Genomic DNA, 21,261 nt, shown 5'->3' with positions numbered 1-21,261 from the left:
ATAATGCTCTCACACAAAAGGTTGCTGCCCCATGCAAATCTCAAGACTTCTGCCTGGAGTTTAATAGCTATCAAAAATACTCCCCATCAGAATATTATTTAAAAACTAAAATGACAGCATACAAACATTGATCCCTCCAAACTTACAACCATTTTGATAGCCATTAAAAGACAGACTCACTCTACAAGACACAGGTTCCACTGAATACATTGCAAATAACAATTTAAATCCATTGCTACTCAATAATTCACCAACATACCCCAAGATAGAGACTTGCTACTATATACCTAATACTCAACAATGTCTGACAATCCGTCAAATGTCTAATATAATATCGATCAGAAGCCGTGGTTGTACTGCTGTATGAGTTGGTAACGGGGGGAGGAGCTCTCGGGGGGGGGGGGGGGGGGGGGGGGGGGTTCTCAATTTCTAAAGTCAAAATCAGACCCCAGGTTTGCATAATTTAGCTTAAAATCAGTCGAAGTGAGTTTTAGTTAAACAGACTCTGCTCAACACACCATTTTATACAATTTAAACCATTTAGCCCTCTCTGGGTGTTCTGGCGTTGACGTGTTATAGTGAGTTTCCTTGGAGTCACTAATTACCATTGTATGTGGACCAGAGAGCACCTTTGAGAGTAGACACTTAAAGACCCTGGATAACACATCATCGCCACCTACCATTAACACTGAAACTCATTTATTTGCCTTAAAAAATCCACTCAGTGTGACCCGAGAGAAGCAGGCTGACCTGATCACTGGTCTCTACTTCTGAGTGAAATAGTTCTGCTGTAAAAACAGTTATAGAGGCCAAAATATATTCCTGATCCAGCCTGGACTCACAAGTGAAGCTACATGTAATGAGACCAATAAAATACCATACGATGCTAGAGTTATGTTAATGTGTTTATTGCTTTAAGAAACTATATTTACCTTCAAGTGTCTACTAAGCCACTCAGAGTCCCACAACCAATGGTGAGGTCGGAGATTTTTGACGTCTGAGCAAACCGATAAACGAGAACATAAACAGTATACACAATATAAAAACAGCTGTTTAAAAGCATTTTGGTAAATTCATACTATGAAATCTGACTCGGTAAGATTCTATATCATGATAACAGTTAAATAGCTTGAAACATAATGGGGGGGGGGTGTCACAAATATCACAACCTGCACTCTTTGTTTTTCCAGAGGGTGACAGAAGCAGTGTATGAACAGGTAGAAATGCAATGGCTGTCTGAGCAAGGCAGGGTACAGTTGATCATTTAAAAGACAGGACTTGAACTGGCAAAGCAAACAAACCACCGATTGAGGCTTCTACGTCAATGAATTCTGAGCACTGCCACAGATAATCTCTGCTAAAGGTCCTTCCGCGAATTTTCACCCGTTTATTTCATCACAAAATCTGACCGTTACCCCCGCTGCTGACGGAACCACAAGGCATCAAACTAGTGGACTCACACCGACTTCAAATCCCAGAGACCGCCTGGCTACAGGATCAAAGAATGAAAATAGAAAATATTGAGGAAAATCTGAGGTTGTGCAAATTCATTATCAAATAGTGCACTATTACCACATTGCACTCATGTAGCAGATGAGGAGGGGTGGTCGATCAGGAGCCAGCCGACTGGATTTGTAAGCGACTATGAGTCCACAGACCGCCGCGCAGCCGCTGCAGGCCCGACAGGCTCTCATTTGCTTTGCGTGAAGGGTGGCGTGGCGCTGTTGGCACTTGCAGCGGTGGCACTAACTATGGAAAAGCCAGCGGGGGGCGCTGTGGAGCTGTGGCTCGGCTGAACGTCTTTCGGGATGCCACTGTGGGAGGCCAGTTGATGGCCAAAGGCCGCGCTGAACTGTGGGAGCTGTTGCTTGGGCTGCGTGGAGGTCAGAAGATCGTGTGAGGAGGCCGGGAGGGAGGATGAGGGGGCGGGGGAAGTCGTTAAACCCGTCAAGCCACTCTGGGGCATCGCCGAGAGCGCCGCCATGGGCTGCAGCGTCACAGAGTGCGTGGTGGCCGGGGGCGTCGACAGGGAGGTGGATATGAGATGACTTTCTGATCCTATGAGATTGCCAAACTGTGTGGGGTCTGTGAGGGGGAGGGGGAGATTGTTCCACGATGAGCGTGGGGGTCCCGGTACCCCGCTGAGAGGGACTTCCAGCAGTAGAGGGGTGTCTGTCTGGAAGGAGCTGGCGTGGGGAGAAGATATGTGGTCACTGTACGGGGATGGCACGTGCTCACTGCTGTAGTGGCTGCCTTGGGGAGACGAAGTGGCCGCATCCGACTTGGTCAGGACGTGGGATGTGTGCGTCCGGGAAAACGTTCGCTCCGCTATGGAGGTCTGAGTGAGCAGGGAGGGGTTGGAGGGGGCTACTGTAGAAGAAGACGACGTCTGGGGCTGGTTAGCGGGCTGAGATGGCGGCGAGGGGGGGAAGTGACTCCCGGTGGACTGCAGTAAGTTGTCCTCCAGCTCCAGGCTGGTGAAGTTCTCCGTCGGCATGCGACTGTTGAGCAGGTCCCCCATGCTACCTGGCTGGACTGGACCAGGGAACACGGTCATGGCTCGGTGGTCCACTCCTTCAGATGGGGCCAGGTCTCCCATGGAGGTCAGGCACACCAGAGAGTCTGGGTAGGACCCCATTGCCTGTAGTGCACGCACCAGCTCCTCAGCCTCTTCCGTGGTGGGCAATAAATCTCCATTCTTACCTAAACACAAATAAGCATAAGTTAACACTATGAAATCACAGATAGAGAGGACTTTACTATCAGACACATGAAAGAATCAGCTGTATGACAACCTTCAAACAAGTCGAAGACCTGCAGGTCATCAGGCAGTCTGGGTAACACGTCGGAGAAATCCTCCTGGTTCAGCACGAGGTCATTTGGAATGTCTGCCATTTCATTGGTGATGTCGTCCGGAAGCTCCTCCGTACTCAGGTCTGGAGTTGACGGGCTCCTGGTACAAAGATGAGATAAATTTAGTGAAGAAATACAACATGCGTGACACGAGAGCCCGTGAATGACACTGGATCTCTGTGCACTCAATTTGAAAGTAAACAGCAGAGAGAAACAAGTGTGGCAGACCTGATGCTGGCCTGTGAGGGCATCGCTAGGCTTGTAGAAGGCATTCCCAGGTTCCCCTGAGGCAGCGCTGGAGGGATGGGTTTCTGAGGCCTCCGCGGTCCTCTCCTCCTCTTCTTCTTGTGTTTTTTGGTGAGTGCCGGTGGTTTGGTCTTTTTACGTGGCTTTCGCTGTTGCTGCTGCTGGTGGTGCTGCACTCGTCTGTTACCGTCCCCTCGCAGGAAATTATCCTGTGTGTCATGTATGAAAGAGCATTGAGTCATAACATTATCCCGTAGGAGGAGCAGTCACGAGCAATAACAAGAAGCGGCTCCCCGGGCGCCTGTCATGGGCAGCCCACTGCTCCCTCATACAGGGATGGGTCCAATGCAGAGAAAAATGTCCCCCTTAACGGGATAAACATAGTAGAATAAAACATTTAAAAATGCGCCTATTCAATTTCTTGCAGAGTTAGATGAGAAGATTAATACCACTCTTAGGTGTCAATCTTCTCATCTAACTGCTTAAAACATTTTTTTTATTAAACTCACCATTTTTTTGGCATGCTCTTCACAGAGTGGTGTCTGGTGCGTGATGTCAAACACAGGGATGGAGCACTGCTGACCATCTGCAAATTTGGCTGTGCAACTAGCGAAGAGCTGCTGGGAACGATTCAACAGAATGTCTACAGAGGACAATAAAAGGAAATAACACACTAGGCGGAAAGCCTATGATCGTAGTACTTCATCACAAATCCCAAACCTTTTACAACTGAAACTGACAAAGCTAGTAGTATCGGCGATGTGGTGGAAAGGATACGCTGAAAGCAGTGTCGAGTGAAGGGCAGAGCTCTGTTGTTGCAGGCCTGGCCCTTTGTGCTGCCGGTGCAGGTCCCCGTGTCTGTGCTCTGCTGCCTCGCTGGAGCCACACTGTAGAAACAAACAGAGCCGGGGCTGAGCCAACAGCGACAACACTGTTTTGATGTTTTGTATGTTTCAAATCAGGAGATGACAACAATGTCAATCATAAAAGCAGCACAGTGCTGGCTGCACTGGTACAAAAACACAGGTGGGTGATAGGAGGGTTTTGTGACTGGGAGATAAACAAAAACTAACGACTGTGACATTTGCGAGATTACCTTGAGGAGCTTCGAGAGGCACCGCGTAACTCCTGGATCAGTTGGCCAGCACAGTCGGGGTTGTTACTGGCAGCGTGCAGCAAGGCTTTGCGGAAGGCATACCGGTATCTCTTTTGGCGGATACTCGCCCTCTCCTGCCTGCACATGTGCTTGTATTTCTCCCGGAGGTACGAACAAAGCCTAAGCAGCCGCGTTCTCCGCGATGAACCGCTGTCGTCCTCCAACCTGTTCAGAAAACAATTGACAGCAATCATGACGAGAAGCAACCGGTCAAAGTTTAGAACTGTGGGGTTAAGTATTAAGATACCGACTCATTCTGTGGTCTCCAAGAGCTCTGGAAAGGAACAAAAGTCTCTGCCTCCTCCTCTTCATCATCATCATCATCAGCACTGTCTTCTGACCAGTCCAGTCCTGGAAGAGAACTTGTTAGAGCAGCTCATCTATCTCAGCAGGCTCAAATCTCAATTGCTACACTATCCCACATGAATTTATATGCATGGAAAAACTGAGTGGTAAATGCATTTAAATTAAGCACCTAGATGAGGAAAGAGGTCTCCGTGTTCCTGGTGTGTCTTGGCACAGAGCTGCACCAGATGTTGCAACCTGGCCAGGCAGCTGGCAGAAGGTGAGAAGGCAGCGGGACGCATGACAACCATGTGCCGCTGATTGTTACTGCCAATGTCCTTGCAACTGACAGGCAAGTGAGTAGCGGTGAAAGGCATTTTCCTGCTGAGTGACGGCCCAGAAGGCTGCACTGGACTGGGTGCTGCATTAGCGGGCATCCCTGGAGGCAGAAAGTTGACCGTCTGAGGTGGTGGTGGATTGCATAATAAACCCTGCTGCTGTCCTGGGAAGATGAAGGAAGTCACGCTGGAGTGCTGGGGCGGCTGGAGAAGACCTGACTGCTGCCGTGGGAGATGAGTGTTGAGAGGCGAGGAGGGGTGGACACGGGGGGCAGGCGAGGGAGTAAAGTGCTCAGGAGGTGGCTGGAAGAGGTCCGTGTCATGGCAGAGTTTCTGGTTGAGCACCAGCCGACTCTGTAGTTTCTTCTTGATGGCGCTGCCCTTCCGAGGAGTACCCACCTCCTCCCCATCTGTGTCGTCCTCATAAAAGGCAAAAGGGTCCAGGAGTTCCTCATCGGGGAGGGGTAACAGGCGTGTACAGGGAGGAGATGGCGGAAGTTCATCTAGACCATTGGGAGCTTTCAGAGCTAGAGAGGGCACAGTTATGTTGAGAGCCACTGACTCCAGGTGAGCCCGGGAGCGCATCTCCTCCAAAGCGTCATGCTTCTTCTTCCGTTCCTTCTTGGGGATAAAGCCCAGAACCTGCAGGTGGCTGTTACAGTATCTGGAAAACAAGAGCACAACCTCAGTGTAATGTTTTCTGCGCAGCATAGTGGAATATAGGACTGAACAATTTGGAGTAAAACATCTAATTGCGACTGATCTTGTAATTGCGACATGATTTTGACATAATTTCCATTAATTGTGCAGCCCTAGTGGAATATGCTACACATGCACATGAAAAATACACACCTGCGGTCCTCCGACTTGGGGATGGGGTTGGTACATCGCTGGCTGTTGTACTTTGCCACGTATTCACATTGCTTGAAGGGGGCCGTCTTGTCCTCCAGAACGTGCCGGATACAGAAAGCATAGCCATTTAGTCTGCGTTGCTTGCAGAGCTTTGGGCTGTACGAGCACAACGGCTTATTGTCCACCTCTGAGAAGTGTATGTGTTTGCCTTCATACATCACGTGACTCTTGTTCTTGACAACATCAGCTGATTGGATAAAGTCAGGGAAAACCGAGAATTACATCACTAACACTTCATATTGAGGGCAACCATGCATGCACAGGATAGAGAGGCATGGAAATAGTGATCTTTATAAACAGGTGACCGTTTACCTAGCCCTTAGCCCTAATATTATTGGTATTTAATGATAATAAATATTCAGGAAGCCCACATAATTATGCAATATAATTTCATTGCAACTGATTTCATAGTTGATTGATCGTTTAACTACTATTTGACTGTATATTGTGAAGAAATAAAGACATTCTAATACTTATTTGAGAACATTTTAGTCTAGACAAACTTTGCTTCCGAATACTGGTTGCATTTATACCTTCTCATTTTCAATGTGAAAATATCATAAACAGAGAATAGGTAATTATAGCCAACAGTCCATTCAATTATCCTCCAAGCTAGCACTTACAAGATAAGATGATGCTGGTGTAACAGCATCTTGCATGACAGCAGCAGCCTGCTTGACAAAGTTAAACGCTAGAAACCTGTCACCTGCTCTTCTGTATGCATCATTTAATAACTATCTGAACTCTGCAACAATTCAATCAAAAAGTCGCCTTTTCAGATTCAACAAGAATGTAGCGCTTCATAACAAACAAGCATGCACACAGGCTGCTACGGGTATATTACAGTACACTGTAACTAACGATTATTGTAGCGTTAACTGCCCCGCTTCAGTAGTAGCTTAGCTGCTACATTTTACTTGAATTGTGTGTTTTCAGGTTTGTTCTAAGAACGCTAAGTTTCTGACAGCTGTGATCAATGTTGGACATACAAGGACGGGTTGGCTGAATGCCATTTATATCAGGCTGGGCTCACGTTCACAACTTTAGATACGGAGAACCGGACAGGCAGCAAACGGTGACTAACGTTAGCTGGTTATCATTGGAGCCCGGGGAGCTAGCTTGCCAACATTAGCTTGAAGCCGATGGACAGATGTGAAACTTTACACTATTAAATTGTAAGCGGATCTAACTGTTAAGTGTAACATAGATCCACAAGACATAACTTGATCTATCTTCAGGCAGAAATACATTCCATCAACATAAAACAGACACGAAAATTTGAATTTGATAGTTAGCTCACAAGCTATCAAAGCTAAAAACACAAATTAGTAGGCGGTAGCTAACCAGGAAACGGAAACATCAGCAAATGGCAACACTATAAAATGTCTATTCTCAGTTTAGCTTCATAAAGAAAAATACTAGCGTAATCATGTATTACATGACATAACTGGCCCCAAACGTGGGATTTTGTGTATATAAACATGGCACATTTATAGCCAAATTCTTCCAAACAAAGGGGCTACATACGAGGCTTAAGGCCTGTCCCTGAAGGCCTCCGTAATAATCGATATGAATTATTGCCACCATCATTGCATAGTGTCACGTTAGCAGACTATAAGACTTGAAACTGTCAACATTGCATCACTTCTCATATCTACTTAAGGCGCCGAGTCATTTAGTCAGATCACAAGTTATAAAATAAATGAGTCATTAATAGGCCTATTAGCTTCGATAGCACAGCGGCCTCTAGTTGACCGCTCGACCGTTTGAAAGCAGTGCAAAACGGTACACTCAGAAATCGAGACCGAGGCTGTAAATTATTTCGCTTACCTTGAATTGGTATGGGCTGTGTAAGGTATTCGCTCCAGACAGACGGCCGAAAAGTCTATTAGATTCAGCTAGGCTATTTCTGCATCGATAGTCGAGATAGGATAATAACAGTGATCTTCATCGAGCTTGGTATATCTTGAAATACGGATGCATTTAAATATAGGCTATCCAGAGCAAATTACAAGCAGTAGGCAGGCTGCTGAGGATTTTTGTTGGATCTACAGCAGACTCCTCACAGCACCACTACAGGCACTGCGAGGACATGACAACAATCCGCTCAACAACAACAACCTCTCCTACCATATTGGAAATTCAACTTTGTTAAAAACCCCTACAGTGTTGAAGTGTCATGTTGATCTCTTTAAGACAGAAATGACAGTTTCGGAGAATGGCAGTGCCGTTTGAGTTTTTCACATTTTAAACAATTTGGTTGATCTATATTGACTTGAGAGGTTCTGCAAAGTGTTGCAGTGGAAATCCACCTGGACCACGGCTATCCTCCTCCACATAGATCAGTTGCCAGCCCTGCTGCCACTATTCCTGCCGGCTGTTCACTGATGATGGACCACGTGTCTGACAGATACAGGAGCTACGTTGTATTGATATCGCATAAAAACAAGACAGCACCGTCCATGGCACCAGTACATATTTTTTTTTTTTTACTTTTAACATTTTTTAATAGGAACACACACTTAAATAGTTGGGTTCATTACGCTTTCTATAGAAAACTGGTTCATACACAAATAGACATTGTTGTAATACTATATACTCCATATACCTTTATGAAAATATAATCGTAACACTTTTAATGCTAGAAATTTTACAATAAGACAATATATTATATTTACTTTTGAATAAGGATTTTAAACCTTTGGTTACACCTACTAAAAAGTCATAAGAGATGAAAACAAACTGATAGGCGTCTTTGGAGATTTGGTAAAATAAGCTTACATATCCACTCTGCACAAAGCACATGCTTCCATAATTTGCATAGACATGAGGCAAGTACTATAATAAAACAGTGCAAATATAAACAATTCTAGACATGTGCAAATAGCTGAGTTGTGCGTATATATATATATATTTTTTTTTTTTTTCAATGATTGGATGGCTAAGCATCGCTCTTTAGCATATGGATGGCTCGTCCACAGCTTGTGCTCCCTCCCTGACAGCTTTCACACACTTGGCCATCGTCTGGGAGGCTCTGCTTATCGGATCTGTGGGCAAATGACAAATTACATTTTTAGTATTCGTATTGCTATTAGTAAACATGAATATATTTAAATGAAGGCGGTGAAGGCACTAGAGTACTAGTGACCCACCTGTCATATAGAAGTCCTTCACAGTAAGCTGTGGAGGGACTAAGGGTCCAGTAAGGACAGCCTGGTTCACTGCCTGAGAGAGATAAGCCAGATATCGCCATCATTATGAAGAACAGTGTGAAGCAAACTAAGATAAGGAAAAACTGAATAAGCAGACATTTAAATAAAGCTTTGTTAGTGCCTCCTCTGTAATTCGCTAAACACATGCTGGAGGAAGATAACAGCTGACCTTTGACAGTTCATTAGCCTGCTTAAAGTAGTTGGCCTCCTCCACATCATCATATCGCACCAGATTTGGGGAAACCTCTGCCATTCTAGCACGCACTTCATCGAGGGTTTCATAAGGCAGAGTCACTCCAGCAAGCTTGTAGAGGGACAGAGAAAATACACAGCATTTAGTCTTACTTCTTATTATTTAATATAACTTGATTTTTTATCTTTTTTGGTAGTTCACCTCAGATATGGCTCTGATGATCCTCCAGTCCTCCCTTGCCATGCCCGGGGGAGTCACAGCCACTTTGGTCTGCTGGGCACGGCCTTCAGTGTTCACATAGGTGCTACATTTCTCAGTATACGCAGCTCCAGGAAGTATGACGTCAGACATTGGTGCCCCAACATCCCCATGGTGACCTGGGCAGTTATGGTACAGAACATTTAAATTAAGCAAGAAAAAGTTTGATGCTCCTTGACGGATTCTGTTAGTGTCTACTGGAGGGATAAACACCATTGTTTAGGGTGCATTTACATGTGGTCAAGCAGTGTGCATTTGCAATCAGATCACCCACAATGCAATTTAATGCAAGGTGTACCAGATGCCATACATAAATGAATGTAAATGAAAGCTTCTGCTGCTGTGCAGTAAGACAGCGGACCTTGATATATTATGAAGCTGTCCTTCGGGAGGTCCTGGCGAGTAATGCAGCCGGCATCAGCTCCTAGTAGGAACAGAACTTTGGGTGGGTTCTTTCTGATCGCCTCCACACCTGGTTTGTATCCAAGATCAAGTGCAGCCACTTGACTGGCAACCCTGAAGACACAGGAAAAAAACAGCACACATATTACAGTAAATATCCCTCTTGAACACTCCCTGTACCCAAAAGCTTTCCCTCTAATTTTACAAGACCTGTGAAGCACATTGAGAACCTTCCAGGTTTCCTCAGCGCCACTGCTGATGCGGGCGTTCTGAGCAATGGTTGACACAGCAGCCATTATAGCGGCCCCGTCCTCTGTCTGCAAACAGCTGCTTCCAACCACAACAACAGGATGCTTAGCTTTAGCCAAGACCTGCAAGAGAAGACAAAAGACACAGAGGCTATGAAGAGACTTTCAAGTTGACTGATAACAATCATTACATTACTGAGAGTGTTACCTGGGAGAATGGGTGAGTTCCTGATGCAATTTCCTGAAGAACCTTGGCAGACTCCCCAAGATGGTCGTATGTGTAACTTAGGTCCACTTCCTTTCCCAAAAGAGCCACTTGCAACTCATTGTGAAGCCAGCTGAATCAGAGACACCAAGAGCATATTAAAGCAGTGATTCTTAACTGGTGGGTCCGTGACGACCCGTTTTCAGTGGGTCGCGGACCTTTGCCTGAGAAAAAAAAAAATATCTTGTGCTTTTATTTTGAAGGGGATTTTTTATGCAGCGGAGTTATTCACACTCCTTAACAGTATACAAGTATGACACCGACTACACTGACAGTCAATATCTCTGCACAAGAGAGCTCCCTACTACTACGACTGCAGAGGACATTTTCAGCTCAGGTTCAAACTGCACCATCTTTTCATTAAATACATTTGAAAATTTGGGTCGCGACTTGTCATTAAGGGGTGATGGTGGGTCCCGCAGCCAGACCAGTTGAGAACCACTGTATTAAAGGATGCATATTTTTGTTGACCATAACTCAGATTTACTAGTCTGACACTGTTCCAACAACCACAAATACCTTTTTCTGATTCGTGCGTTGACGAGAGGAGCCTCATAGCGTGGGTTTGTGCCAACCAGAAGCATCAGGTCGGCTTCTTCAATGCCAGCAATTCCAGTGTTTAAAAGATAGCTTGAACGCAGGTCGGATCTAAAGAAGCCACGGTACAATCGGAAACTTAACTTCTGGGCAAGTCTAACTGGCTGTGTCCCATCTTCAGTTTCACTCTTTCTGTGGCCTTACCCAGCTCCAGCCATTGGGAACACCTCCTCAGTGCACAGGTTGTCACTATTCAAACGGTTCAGCAAATCTTTCAGGGAAATGAGAGCCTCTGCATCCACCAAGCCTCCGACAACAGCAGCAACAGAATTTCCTTCAACTCCTTGCAACTGTCAAAGAAACAGATGTTACTTAGGACAAGCCTAAGTTGAAACAACAAGTTGCAAATTATTCTCCACTGTTAGGTCATTCATCATAAAAGACATACTGCTCCAGCCACTCGAGTCAGCACATCTTCCCAGGTTGTGGGAACGAACTGCCCACACTCGTTTTTCACCATCGGCTGAGTAAGCCGCTGCCTTTTGAGTCCATCATATGCAAACCTGTCAGGGCGGGAAGCAAGGCAGAGCTCAGCAATGACACAAACATCATACATAATGCCTTAAAGTAAACTTTGTGTCGTTAGAAAAGTACCTAGTTTTGTCTGAGATCCACTCCTCATTAACATCCTCATTAAGACGAGGCAGGATTCTCATCACCTCGCCCCCGCGAGTGGTCACCACAATGTTACTACCCACAGCATCCAGGACATCAATGGATTCCGTCTTCCTGCAGAAAACCAAAGATAATACATTATAGTAAAAACTAAAAAGTGACTCAAAAAGGTAGAGCACAATCCAAAAAACCTGGTCTCCCAAGGGCGAGCAGTGAATGCATATGGTTTTGAGGTGAGGGCCCCCACTGGGCAGATATCGATAATGTTCCCAGATAACTCCGACATGAACATCTTCTCCACGTAGGTCCCGATCTGCAGGTCATTGCCTCTGCCAGTGGTGCCCAGGTCCTCCACACCTGCAATCTCACTGGCAAAGCTGTAGGAGCAAAAAAATGACTTATTTTCATATACTTAATTTAATCAGCGTCTCAACTTACTCTAGATATCGATTGATTGTGTGACGCACCGCACACAGCGAGTGCACTGGATGCAGCGAGTCATAATGGTTTTGATAAGGGGACCAATGTTTTTGTCTTCCACGGCTCTCTTGCCCTCTGTGAAGCGGCTCCTGTCACTGCCAAACTGCATGGACTGGTCCTTCAAACAAAATAGTATTCAGTCGCATTAGTCAATCTTGTATTCAATTATAAATAAAATAATGCAGTTTTGGTTATGCACACACTCAAGTGTTCACTGATGGTGATTTATTTTTACCTGTAGATCACATTCTCCCCCCTGATCACAGATTGGACAGTCTAATGGGTGGTTAGCCAGTAGGAACTCCATCACACCCTCTCTGTATAAAATTAAACAAGAGTTTTGAACTATTTCAGGTTACTTTCATACAAAGAAATATTAACTTTGTTGTGTTTTTTTTGTTGTTTTTTTGCTTGGGAGAAATGTGGGTTATCATAGCACCTCAGTTGAAAATTGCCCACAGACCACTTGGAATAATTACAGAGCGATATTAACTCTAACCAAACACAACTATGTAATGTTATCAGAGAACCACAGACAATATCTTACTTGTGAGTTCGATCCTACCTTGCCTTTCTTGTTTTGTCAGAGTTGGTTAAAATGTTCCAGCCCTTCATGACCGGCATTGCACAAGCTGCCACCGGCTTCAAGACGAATGAAAAATGATTACTGATTATTCCAAGTAATACAAGGCAAATAAGTGCAGCATGCTGGCTAGCAAAAATAGAAACAAAAACACACACGACCTGAAGTTTACCTTAGGAACTTTCTCTATCTCCACCAGACACATGCGACAGTTTCCTGCAACCGACAAGCGCTCATGGTAGCAGAAGCGAGGAATCTGCATTCCTACCTTCTCACATGCCTGTGACAAGATTTGAGTCAGTGTAAAATCTGATATTGTGACTCAATATGTCAACAATCTATCTATTTTATGTGACTGTATGTGTGGATTTAACATGTTACCTGCAACACGGTGCTTCCTGGCTCCACCAGGATAGGGTTCCCATCCACGAACACCTCCAGAAGGTTACTAGCGGCTGCTGTTGCTGCAGAGCGAGCTTCAAGCACACAGAAAAACATTTTTTTATACAAATCTTCCCTTTTCTTTTCATCCAAGAACTGTTTTTTTTAAAACAGCTGCATAATTTATCACCATCTATATCACATCATATTATAATGAATCCCTGGTATTACAAAGTATTAACACATGATTGCCACTGAGTATTATTGGCTACATTGAGCCAGCAACAGCCTGGCACCAGATGTGGTATCTGGTAAATCTGTAATCCTGCCTATAATCCATCAGTGGAGACCAGTGACGAGGGTTGTGGTGCTTGCACACAACAAACAACATACAGCATGGGTGTCCTGCTGATACACAGGACACACATATGATCCGTTAATCAGGTGATAAAGTGACATTTGTCTTACTATTGTTCGTTGCAGCCGTACTTCCTTTAATAACAGCAGCTGGGAAAAGACTCCGGCTCAGAACAGGCAAACGCAACATGCTGCAAGAGAGTCAACATCACGTGTAAAGATTCTACTTCTTCTGGTTAACACATGTGTCAAGTATCGACAAGACTTTAAGATGTTCAAAGCTGCTGCGTCATATAAACCCCGAAGAACCGTAAAGCATGTATGCAACGAGCAAGCAACACACTAGCAGAAACACTAGCAAACGTTAGTCATTTAGAGCAGCGAATTTAGACTGCGACGTATTTAAAAAAAAAAGAAAAAAAGAACACGTCTAAGTTATAGCCTGCTATTCATGGTGCCCTTTAAAAGACATGTTAAAACTGTTAAACTACGCCAAATGTAGCAAACGTTAAACTTGCCAAATGATGTAACTACCAAGCAAAGATTATATGCTAGCTGAGTGTTAGCTCGCGACATAGTCATATTATAACGTTACGCCAATGATACATAGTATCAACTGCCACCGCGAGAAGCAGCAATTCAACGTGTTTGTAACGTTGACTCCAAACTCACAAATCTTTACACACTTTGCCTCGAAGAAGATAACCTAACACGTGAGGTCAACCTATTTCCAGAAGACTAGTCCGTTTATTCTAATATATAAGGAGCCGTTTCTAACGTTCGTTCAGCAGACTAAATATTGACGAGATACTTAACGTTAATACTATTTCCTTAACACTACGGTGATGTGTTGCTTACCTTGCCAGTGTTTGGGGTTAGTCTCAGGAGACTGCCTGCGACGCAGATGGCGCACTGTTTTGTTATTCTGCTGCGTCACGGATTAAGTACTCCTGTATCGGCTGTAATAATCCAAGGCCACTTTTTCTCTACTTTTCCTGTAATTACTGACTAATGTAGTCTGTGGTAAAATAGCAGCTACAGCAGGATTTTTCTCTCACATGCACAGACTTAATCTAGTACTTAATTCGTTTTTCATCCTTTAATGAGCCACTTTAAAGAGCACTTAATTGAAAAGATGGAGGGGTCGCAGGCACACTTGAGTTGATGCAGTGAAGTGATGCTGATTGTAGTTGTTGAAGAAGTCTAAATGTTTGCTACTTTTCCCTGATTTTTACAGTTATTCCAGGGATTCAATCTTCCAGTCACAGACAGGATGGTAAACTATTTTCTCTTAAACCAACAGTCATGTCATCCTTACAAGTCAGAGTTCACCAGAAAGAAATAACAGGAAATGTCTGGTACACAGAACCTCAGGAAATGCACATCTTGATTTAGGCTTGTGGATGCTTGAAATGTAAACTGTGTACATAAAACATCATATCCTGCTTTTCTAATGACAGACTCTTCTCACATCAAGTCAAACAATATAAAGAAAGTACTCAACGGACAAAGAACAGTAGGTGTTCAGAAGAATCATTTTATTAAGAAATATGCTATTTACTTGAAATATATTAGAATACAACATTTACACAACTCTCAATTTGTTTAAAAATCAGCTTACAATACATTAATAGGTGACTACCAGCCATATACAACTGTACAAAAACATAGTAATGTTGACTACCAATAGATTTATGCAACATATCTCATCTCTAACCAAAAGATGTCGTTCCTCAAGAGTAGACTACAATAACAATAACAAATTCAGTAGGCTAAATGCGTTATTTGTATTTGATATAACACTGCAACTAATGCTTATTATTATCATTATTATATTTCATATGGATACATCTTTTTGTTTTACTTAGTCTATAAAATCACATAAAATAGTAAAAAATATCAGAATTTTATATATTTAATATATTCTGATATATATATATATATATTTATATATATATATAAACCATCAATTAATTATCAATATACTTGCAGATTATTTAATTTTTTTCTCACCTCTTTCATTACAAATCACTGGAGTTGTGCAAATGAAAACTAAAGGGAAAGATATTAACTCCATGTGCACATTATGCACAGTTCTGCTCAGCTTTTCCTTTCAGAGTAATTATGCACAACTCTGTCCAAATGAAACAAAATAGGAAAATCTTGCCACTACAGCTGGAATAAAAACAGCAATGATAATCCTCCACATTTACAGTAAAGTACCCAGTCTTACTTTCATGTTTTTCATGGACAACAACTACAGTCTGAGGATGGTTGTAATCATACAGTTGATGACTCCACAGGCTCCTCTGGGACACTGTCCTGGTGAACTCCTGGCACAGACTCCATCTCGGTGGCAGAGATTGACTGGCTGAGCTCTCTCAGTGAACTCTTAGTAATGTCCAGGCATGCACGCTTCAGGATATGACGCACCTTTTTGCCCAGGAGCATATACAGGAGGGGGTTAATGCAGCTGTTAAAAAAGCCTAAACTGGTGGCAAGAGGAAAGCCAGATTTCAGTATGTTGTGTAGGTATAATGAGGAATGTATGGATAACTCCATCAAGCTAAAAGTATGAAAAGGTGCCCAGCATAAAAAGAAGGCCAGAATTACTGCAGAGACTGTTCTGGAGAAGCTGGGCAGCCGAACCAAGCCGCCAGATTGATTCACTTTGATTGTCAGAAGTATACCCGTCACACATATGGCAGTAAAAGGCAACAAGAAGCCAACAGTGGTACGAATGACCACTATCATAATGTGTCTCATCGCCGCTGTGTGTCCATCCTGAGTGTGGAAGTTGTTAAAGCACACCACCTTGTCGTGTAGGCGCATGGTGTCACGAAAAATCAGCGCAGGGCAGCTCATGGCAGCAGCCAGCATCCATATGCAACCACATACAACCCAGGCCCTCTCCATAGTGCGATACTTCTGAGACCAGCTGAGGTGGACCAGAGAAACATATCTGTCTATACTGAGCACTGTGAGAAAGAGAACACTGGCATACATGTTCATCACAGACACAAATGAGTTAAGCTTACACATGACCACACCAAAGTCCCAGTGGAAGTCCCGCAGTATGTAATCAATGTAGAAGGGGAGAAAAAGCACAAACACAAAGTCTGCCAAGGCTAGATTGAGCAACCAAACATTGTTGACTGTCTTTTTGCTCTTCAATGCTATCACCCAAATAACAGTTCCGTTTCCAATCAGACCAAGCACAAAGGAAATAATGTAAATAACCACTGAGATTATGTGCATAGTTTCCCTCTGCCTGTGGTCTACTTTAAGTTCCTCTAGGTCTCCGTACTCCAGGTAGTAATCATAGGTGTAGTTCCCATAGTCCTCGCCGGAGTCATCCATTGTTGCAGAGCTTTAACCTCTGTGGGGAAGCTATCTCTGGGAAGGAAAAGCTCATGATGAGATGCATTCTTTTAAGATGATCCTTAAACACAGTAATTCAAAACATTCCCATCCGTTATAATCTACGACACGTTGTCTCACCTCACACACACACACACTGTGATTACGCTGCTGTTCTCCAGAAGGATCCAGTCGTCTGTCCTGTCCCTCTTTCTGATCATCCAGTTCTTGTGTTGAAGTTAGGACTGGGTGTGTTCTGAGTAACCCTGGAACAAAGTGTCAACATTCGTTTGGATCAGCAGTGTGGAGAGTGAGATGCCCAACAGATGAGGCAGAATAGCATGATTCATAGTGTTGGTTGTATAACCAAATATGGAAAAACTGGCAAATGCTGTATTGTTACGCAATCCACACTTTTAATTTAATTGTTAATCTTTCCCAACGTTATTACCATTGCAACCAGCGACTGGGTGAAATGATAGATTTGTTTTCCCATATCACTAATATTTGTATCTTCATCAAGGCTATAATGGGGCCCATGGTCACTACAAGTTTTACTCAAACCAGATTACCACCAAATTTAAAATGTCTTTGGTGACTGAGGTGAATGTTGTTTAACTTGTGTTTTTATCAGGATTTTTCCAGTATTCAATGCAAATCTATTCATATATATCCTGTTGATAAACTTTGTAAAACCAAAGTGTAAGTAAACAGAACAAAAAATTAAATCTCAGTTTCAAAGAGAAAAATGAAATAAATAATGAATAATCGGACTTTGCCATAAAAAAATGTGTTGAAAAAAAAACCAACAGACCAAAGATAAACTGTAGGCTAAGGCCAAATCAGTGCAATCACTCAACAAAATAATGATACGTAGAATGTGTCCTTTTAAAAGTATTAATATAACAATAAACAATAGAGAAACACCGAACGCTGAAAGCAGAATCAGTGCAATCAAAGAAGTAGAACCTGTCTCATAGGAACAAGGGCTCCTTTATGTACATACAAATCTCAGGAAACGATGCAAACACATTGTTTACGTACTTAATAGAATGTTGAGTGGGAAACACCTCATAGTAAAAGTGCCACATACACACTATTGGCATTCTAGCGGGATAAACATTTTAAAAAGACAGCGCATCGCTTACCTAAAAGTGCAGCGCTCCCTTTTATTAGTATTTGGACCAAAACACCGAGAGCTCCCGGCTGAACGTGACTGCTAACGTTTAGCCCTTTAGCTCCGTTTTACCGGGCCTCGTCAGTGTAACTTCCCCACTCGGCTTCAAAACTCTTTCTGCGGCATGTGCAGTCTTTCCGTTAGTCCATCCAAACTCATCTCTGTTGGGAGGAGACGTGCAGTGGGCGCGCCTCGTTGACGCGTCAAACTTGGACCGCCGAATGAAGAAAAGTTATTGGTCATCGGCACAGAAGAATGCTCTCATTCACTTAAACGAGCTGCGGCTGCTTTTCATAACAGCAGTGTAAACCACGCAGCCTGTGGTGTGTAAACCCGGAGCGCCCCTCTCCCCCCTCAGTGAATAAACGGAGAAGTTTTGAATGCTGCAGATTCTCTCCTAAAATGCACAAATCAACGTTTTAACATTATTATTACTGTGTTGTAGCATGACAGCTACAGCATAGTCGATTGCAGTGATGTATTACTGCATTCTCCATAACGTTTGGGGACTTGTGAAAGGTTGAAAAGAAAAAAAAGAAATTATCCAAATCGATAGAATGTATCACACTCATCATCAATCAACTCCAGCCCCCTTTTTTTTAATGAAGCCTCAAGCCCAAGCAGAGATAACCCTGATGACATCAGCAGGGGTTATTTTTCTCAGACTTGCTAATGCTCCACCAGAGGCACAGAAGACATTATACAACTGTTTTCACAGGCTGAGTAGCACTCCCACCACGAGTTAACCAACGCTCATGTGTAAATGCCTGCGTGAAGTGTGGTGGAATGTGAATGGAACATTTACTCAACTAGTGTTCTTAAGTACAAATTCTAGGTACTTGTTCTTTTCTTTTCTTCTTTCATTTATGTATTATTATTTACTTCCATTTATGCAACTTTGGACCTCTCTACTACATCTCAGAGGCAAATAAATTACTTTCTACTCCACTACATTTGTCTGACTGCTATATACTTTTTTGCACCCGTCCTGTCCAGTGAAAACCACGTATCTCTAAATGTATTGATTTTGAATTAGAAGTTCTCTGATTAACGGATTCAGCAAAAAATATGAAGTATTCATATGGGTCACAGTTTATAACACTGCTTGGTTTTCATTTTCAAGCATACCACCCCAAACAGTGATGTCACAGACTCCAGTTAAAGGCACAGCACCTGCTGTGGCATCACTTATGGAGGCACAGCCAGAACTTCTTTTCAGGTTGAACATTTTAGCTTCCTGTCCTGTAATGTTTTACCCTTTATATCTTAAACAAGAAGTAAGTCACATTGAAAACCAGTGAAATTACCTTCAACTGTTTAGAAAAAGTGTCAGTAAATTACAAACATGTCTGTTGCTATTACATTTGTCAAATGTTACAAAGTTTTTAAAACTGATGCAGGTTGAACTCAGGGAGAGTTCATGTGGACTCTGCTGCTTACTCGTCCCTTTTTGTTTCATCCGACAGCCTTGTCTCAGTTGTTTCAATTTCCAGTGACCCAAAATGACCAACTCATCCCTGAAGGAGGAGCTGTCACATTCTCCAAGAGCCCTGTGTGTCTGAGATCTGCATCGCCCAATAAAACCTACAAGTCATGCCATGCACTCGTTATAGTTCATGGCCTGTGTCACACAGTCTTTCTTGAAGATTTTCTGCTGTTTCTGAAAGAGACTAGGGCACATTCAGTGTCCCCACTGGGACTTTTAATGAAATTTAAAGGTGTTAAATTTGAAATTCAGAGCATTAATATAGCAGCAAACAGCTATTAGCTAAAGATATAATGGAGTAATTTTCTACCTAAGCACATAATGAAGTCACTTTCCCTCTGTGTGTGTTGTAATCAGAGCCTCTCTGTGCTTTATTTACACATGATCTGCATGGCGCTCATATGGCAGTTAGCTGATAATACCTTCCTGACCCATTGCGGAAGCATAACGGCCACCCTGCGGTTCCCCCTCAGGTAAACACTGTTAGCTCTGTCAGCACTGTTGATGTTGTTTGCACTGTTAGTGCTGTTAGCACTGTTAGACACAAGCCAATTGCTCAGCCTTTGCCATGTTGAGAGCCATGTGGAGGCAATCCCTCAATCATATACATGCCCTGAATTTTGAATTTAGCAACATCACTTAAACAACAGCATTTATGCTTTTCCTTAGTGTCTCAATAAACTGGGCTTGGATCCACAAATATCACATTTCATTTTACAATTACTTGTTCAACTGTGTCACTAAAACCCTCTCTATGTGGTAGAGATAAATCAATTATACATGGCACCAACATTTTGAATCAAGTTTTTATGGGCCCCTAATGACATCATTTTTTGGGAATATTTATGTTTTTATTAATCAATAATGTTGACTGTGGGAAAGCTCTATCCAGTGTTTCCTTTTCTTCTATTTCATTGTAATTTTATTGTTGTGGTCTGTTCTTCTATCATAGGATAGCCGAATATGAAATTGTGTACTAAGAGTGGCAGTAATGAAATGTAACTACATTTACTTGTGTACCAAAGTACACATTCGAGGTTCTTGCATTTGATTTGATTATTTTATTCTATGCAACTTTATGGCTCACTACATGTATCTCAGAGGGGAATATTGAACTTTACACTCCACTCAATTTTTTTTGAAAGCTATTAGTTATTAGTTACTTTGCATATCAGGATTTTATATACAAAACATATGATCAGCTTCAACAATATGACACAATATTGCAGGTTAAACCACCCCACAACAGTATATAAAGTGGTTACATTTGCCTTAACAAGCTAAAACATTGAAATGTGACTTTATACTAATTAATATATCAGTTATTATATATAATAAATTAGCCACTAATGGCTAAGGACCACTCTTACTAATAATAGTTATGTAAATTTTACTGCTAAAACTTCTGAGTTTCTACTTCAGTTAAATTATGAATGCAGTACTTACTTGTGTAATATTGTGTTATTGCTAAGTGGCTAAATGCTTATATCCTCCACTGAAATATACACATGTACTATATTAGGCTACAACAATAACCAAGACATTAAGCCATACAATTTTAAATGTTGCATTGTTTTTTTTGTCTTCTCATATTCATAACAAAAAGACTTATAGTGTGTGATCACACAGTAGGTGTGAGAGGGTCATTTCCTGTTTTGTTTCTGGTCGATGGGATTTTACAGCCATGCCTTTGAGGTCACCTGTACGGGCTTCCTGTGGCCCAGGAGGGAGGGAGGAAGGACATCTCTCTGCTCACCGAGGAGGAGTCTGCTTGTCGACTTCCAGTAGCTGCCTGGCCACCGCCTTCTTTCTGCTCACCCCCTCCCTCCCTCTCTCGTCCTCACCCTCCTCCTCCTC

At 42.9% G+C, this 21,261-nt stretch overlaps 3 protein-coding genes across 3 annotated transcripts; all 3 read right to left on the bottom strand.

Annotated features, from left to right (window-relative positions):
- Positions 1-892: 892 nt before the first annotated feature.
- ino80da (INO80 complex subunit Da) lies at positions 893-8,312 on the bottom strand. Its single transcript, XM_068704772.1, has 10 exons — positions 7,621-8,312; positions 5,731-5,977; positions 4,731-5,542; positions 4,507-4,606; positions 4,196-4,420; positions 3,877-3,986; positions 3,609-3,742; positions 3,082-3,308; positions 2,796-2,953; positions 893-2,703 (listed from the first exon to the last, which is right to left on the bottom strand). The coding sequence occupies exons 2-10, from the start codon at positions 5,946-5,948 to the stop codon at positions 1,691-1,693; spliced, it is 2,997 nt and encodes a 998-aa protein (XP_068560873.1). The 5' UTR covers positions 5,949-5,977; positions 7,621-8,312; the 3' UTR covers positions 893-1,690.
- An 87-nt stretch (positions 8,313-8,399) lies between these two features.
- Positions 8,400-14,332, bottom strand: LOC137868177 (NADH-ubiquinone oxidoreductase 75 kDa subunit, mitochondrial-like). Its single transcript, XM_068704773.1, has 19 exons — positions 14,240-14,332; positions 13,493-13,572; positions 13,025-13,119; positions 12,816-12,923; positions 12,626-12,702; positions 12,296-12,377; positions 12,048-12,178; positions 11,772-11,957; positions 11,560-11,694; positions 11,354-11,468; positions 11,110-11,255; positions 10,888-11,016; positions 10,312-10,441; positions 10,066-10,226; positions 9,815-9,969; positions 9,397-9,572; positions 9,172-9,306; positions 8,943-9,015; positions 8,400-8,837 (listed from the first exon to the last, which is right to left on the bottom strand). Exons 2-19 carry the CDS (start codon positions 13,569-13,571, stop codon positions 8,746-8,748), a joined length of 2,205 nt encoding a protein of 734 aa, XP_068560874.1. The 5' UTR covers position 13,572; positions 14,240-14,332; the 3' UTR covers positions 8,400-8,745.
- A 565-nt stretch (positions 14,333-14,897) lies between these two features.
- On the bottom strand, positions 14,898-18,199 carry cmklr2 (chemerin chemokine-like receptor 2). The gene is made up of 3 exons (XM_068735324.1): positions 17,890-18,199; positions 16,883-17,007; positions 14,898-16,777 (listed from the first exon to the last, which is right to left on the bottom strand). The coding sequence occupies exon 3, from the start codon at positions 16,739-16,741 to the stop codon at positions 15,662-15,664; it is 1,080 nt and encodes a 359-aa protein (XP_068591425.1). The 5' UTR covers positions 16,742-16,777; positions 16,883-17,007; positions 17,890-18,199; the 3' UTR covers positions 14,898-15,661.
- Positions 18,200-21,261: the final 3,062 nt, after the last annotated feature.

Source organism: Cebidichthys violaceus, unplaced genomic scaffold (assembly GCF_023349555.1).
Source record: "Cebidichthys violaceus isolate CVI_PGR_0920_01 unplaced genomic scaffold, fCebVio1.0.p SCAF_11, whole genome shotgun sequence".
NCBI classification, from domain to species: Eukaryota; Metazoa; Chordata; class Actinopteri; order Perciformes; family Stichaeidae; genus Cebidichthys; species Cebidichthys violaceus.
The sequence above is the reverse complement of the archived record's forward strand: the minus strand, read 5'-3'. Positions and strand labels throughout refer to the sequence as shown.